Source organism: Dichomitus squalens (assembly GCF_000275845.1).
Source record: "Dichomitus squalens LYAD-421 SS1 unplaced genomic scaffold DICSQscaffold_22, whole genome shotgun sequence".
Taxonomy (NCBI): Eukaryota; Fungi; Basidiomycota; class Agaricomycetes; order Polyporales; family Polyporaceae; genus Dichomitus; species Dichomitus squalens.
Window position 1 is genome coordinate 303,923 of NW_006766904.1, and position 3,973 is coordinate 307,895.

Sequence of the window (3,973 nt, forward strand, 5' to 3'; positions counted from 1 at the left end):
TGATGCTGCCTTACAAGGTCACCGAAGGCTCCATGTGACGCAGTACCTCGCAGGGAACCTGTACATGATGTTGAGCCTGTGATCACCGTGAGATATATACAGACTCTATTACTAATCTTGCTACCTACCTTCGAGAGATTGGAGATGAGTAGCCTCGCTTTCAGCCGAGTTTTGCACTAGTGGTACCGTTGTGCGATCCCCGAAGTGATGCTTGAGGCATACCTTGACATTGTTGCGGATATTCTCGTCGCGCAGATGCAAACGAAGCTCTGCAAGGCTCATGAGGGTGGGCAGACCAAGCCGCGTTCGGAGGTCTGTCACGATTAATCCGAGTGCACTGAAAAGAATCCTCACGCTGTTCATTTGCAACACGGCGCTGGAAGCAAGGTTTGCACCAAATCTTAACCTTATCACCGTAGAGAGCCTTCGCGTCGTTCTCGATGTAGCCTGGGTGGTCATAGAAGTGCGTCTGGTACCAGCCTCGCCGGCTGAGGAATGCTGAGTTAGTGGTCTGACGAGCCTCAGTATATGCAGCCATTATGGAGAGAGGCAAAAGATGAACATTGGCTACAATATCTACACAGGTACATGAAGGAGCAAGCAAGCTAAGACATATCGATGAAACGAGTGCGAGACTTGCTGCAATATGAGAGAGACGTCCCAATTTGTCAATTGGATGCGTGCGCGATAGGGCATCCTCCAATCATATCACGTCCATGGGCGTCGGAGTCAGGTGATGGTTCTGCGGGAAAGTTAACGTCGACTTTTGTGCACAAGATGACATCGTCATCTGTTGACAAGTCGACGATAGTCGACGTCGACCGGATGTCTACCGGCACATCGCTGGTCCACTGGACTCCGACTGCTTGGTCGAGGGTTGGGCACAATTTTGAAATGAACCTGATCAGGAGTCTTTCGCGCCGCTCGAGTCTTTGTCATGAAGCCACTCAGCAATGGAAGAGAAACATGTGCGTTCCATACTGACAAGGTGGATTCTGGCGTGGATTGCCATGTCCTCGCGCCCGGCAGAATGTATCGCAGGGACCGTATGGCGTCATCGATAGCACTTCCGAGCGCTACAACTGATTCTCGCGCACCCTCCCCGCTCCCGCCCCTCCGCGAGAATTTCTTCCGTTCTCACCAAGCAAATCCTCTCGAATGCTCTCTCTCTCTGACAAAGCATGGCACGCAGCGGCTGACCACAGCTAGCGGCGGCGGCCGTGGGGACGCCCCACTATATAGGACAACTTCACGCAAGCTCCTTTGAACATATCACACCCACTCAGACACTCGCCTTCCCTCCCCACTCCAGTACTACAGCGTTCTGAACGATGTCGATCCCACAAAAGACACGCGAGTACCGCCTGCCCAAGGTCGACGGCTTCCATAACCTTACCTTGACGGAGGCGCCGTTACCGAAGCTGAAGTCGACCGAGGTGCTTCTGAAGGTCCATGCCGTCTCCCTCCAGGTTCGTCTTCCGCGTACAACATGCATATGTTGGAGCGCTTCTGAACCTCTATGTAGTATCGCGACCTAATCGTGGCCAAGGGCACGTACCCGCTCGGCCAGAAGGAGAACCCCGTCCCAGGCTCCGACATGGCCGGCGAGATCGTCGCCATCGGGGAGGACGTCAAGGGATGGAAGGTCGGCGAGCGCGTGTCGCCCAACTTCGCGGTCGACCACGTCTTCGGGGACCCGACGGCGGAGATCAAGGCGACCGGCTTGGGCGCGCCGATCGACGGAGTGTTGACCGAGTACAAGATCGTTCCTGCACACGTACGTCCAGAGCTCTCGCATCTCGCTCGCTTCGCGATGGGGATCGCTGAAGCGTTGCACTGCGTTCTTCGCTTCGTTAGTCTCTCGTGCGCATCCCTGAACATCTGAGCTACGAGGAGGCGTCAACCCTTCCATGTGCCGCCCTCACCGCCTACAATGCCCTCCTCGGTGGCAATCCCGTCTTGAAGGGCGGCGACTTCGTCCTGGTCCAAGGTACCGGAGGCGTCTCGATCTTCGGTCTGCAAATCGCCGTCGCCTCGGGTGCTACCGTCATCGCCACGTCGTCCTCGGACAAGAAGCTCGAGACGGCGAAGAAGCTCGGCGCCAAGTACGTGATCAACTACAAGAAGACGCCGAACTGGGAGGAGGAGGTCCTCAAGATCACGAACGGCCGCGGCGTCGACCACGTCCTCGAGGTCGGTGGCCCGGGTACGATCCTCAAGTCCGTGGAGGCGGTGAGGTACGCCGGCAATGTGGCCGTCATCGGCTTCGTGGCAGGGGTACGTGAAGATCTGCTTGTGCTTCAAGAGTCTTCGGAAGACTGATGTGCTTGGACTCGTGCAGCAAGCGGACACCAGTCAGTTGCCCTTGCTCGTACTCGGCAAGGCTATCAACATGCGCGGCGTCCTCATCGGCTCTCGTCAACAGTGCGTATATACCTGGCGAACGCTGGTGAGCGTGGGCTGACGATGACTGATTGACATACAGGTTCGAAGAGATGAATCGGCTGATCGAGGCGGTCAAGCTGAAGCCTGTTGTGGACAAGGTTTTCAACTTCGAGCATGCCCGGGACGCTTATGAGTACCAGGACAGTCAGCAGCACGTCGGGAAGGTTGTCATCAAGGTGTCTAAAGACTAAGGAGTTCGACGGTACCGCATGTATGTACTTGTACGCAGTTGAAACGCACGTTTGTCGGCAGCTACCTCCTTGATGAATGCTGCGTCGTCATCGTGGAGCTAGTAGAGGTTAGTCAGTCCGCAAGCTCTGCCTTCCGGTTCGGGGTGATATTGAAGCATGTCCGAACCCGCTCTGCAGAAACTGTTCACGACGAGAGTGGATCATGTTCGCAACGAGGCAGCGTTCCAACATGAATGTAGAAGACTCGAGCTGACATCTGGGCCCATTCTCGGGTTGACACACGGGAATACTAGGCCGTGGTCACCCCACGATGACGTGAGATCGGAGGCATGGTGGTTGTACAAGACGTGATAATTATCTATCTTTCATCATCCATGCACCCGAAGACCCGTCCATAGGTACCTCGCGTACATACCGTGCTGGTTTTTTTCGAATGAGAGGCCCTGATGTCTCGTGGCCTACGCAACAGGGTGGGCTAGGCTATTTGCACCGTCGCCCTCACCTGTACTTCCCCTTTCCGTATATTCCAATATGGGGTAAACAAAAAGTGAATGGTTAGAGCCTTTAACATGCTAGATTTGTCGAATGAGAGTACGCAACACAGCTCCGAAAATTCCATGTAGGGTCTATTTACTTTAGTGTAGATGTTTGCTTAGGCCCTGGTCGGCGGTAATGGCAGCTGCGCCACAATGGTAGCAAGGACCGCAGCGGACCTCATGTGCCACCCGGGTAGACGTATGTACACTGCACGCTATACTCGGGCAGGACGGAAAACGATGGTATTGGGCGCGCGCTACGGAAGCTGCGCGGGACCACCGAGTCCGTGTCGCCACCGCTCTCTCGCGCGACCGACGTGGGCCGAGTCGAGAACATCGAGACCGTTGAGTCCAGCGAGTCTGGCGGACTCCGCCGGACTCCGGGGATCACATGATCTGGCCAAGCAAGGCACTGCTGATTGCCGCTAGATCCCCTTGGCGCCTATTGCGAATTTCTTGTGCCAGCGCAAAGGTCGGCTTCACGGTGCGTGTACTAGGTCTCGACTGAAGCTATCCTCCGGATGCAAGTCGAGAGCATAGAACTGAGCGAGAGAAATCTCAATAATATAGGAGAATACGCCCCAGAATGCGAAGACGTTGTAATACTTGTATACACAGAAGCTGCACCCCGGCTTTCCAGTACTTATAGTCACGTCATATCGTTTACGGAAAATATGAGACTTGTGCGCTCCTCATGGCATGAACCCTGCCACTGGCGGATGTAAGTCAGCTCGAAGAAACGGCTTCCGTCATCCTCAATTGGTAGTAGGTTATTGTACATTATATATGTTTAGTGCAATC

The 3,973-nt window shown here is 54.9% G+C and overlaps 1 protein-coding gene across 1 annotated transcript; it reads left to right on the plus strand.

Moving 5' to 3' along the window:
* Window positions 1-1,308: 1,308 nt before the first annotated feature.
* Window positions 1,309-2,960, plus strand: DICSQDRAFT_107889 (NAD(P)-binding protein). Its single transcript, XM_007367066.1, has 6 exons — window positions 1,309-1,469; window positions 1,526-1,777; window positions 1,858-2,277; window positions 2,342-2,424; window positions 2,486-2,743; window positions 2,814-2,960. Exons 1-5 carry the CDS (start codon window positions 1,332-1,334, stop codon window positions 2,634-2,636), a joined length of 1,044 nt encoding a protein of 347 aa, XP_007367128.1. The 5' UTR covers window positions 1,309-1,331; the 3' UTR covers window positions 2,637-2,743; window positions 2,814-2,960.
* The last annotated feature ends 1,013 nt before the right edge of the window (window positions 2,961-3,973 follow it).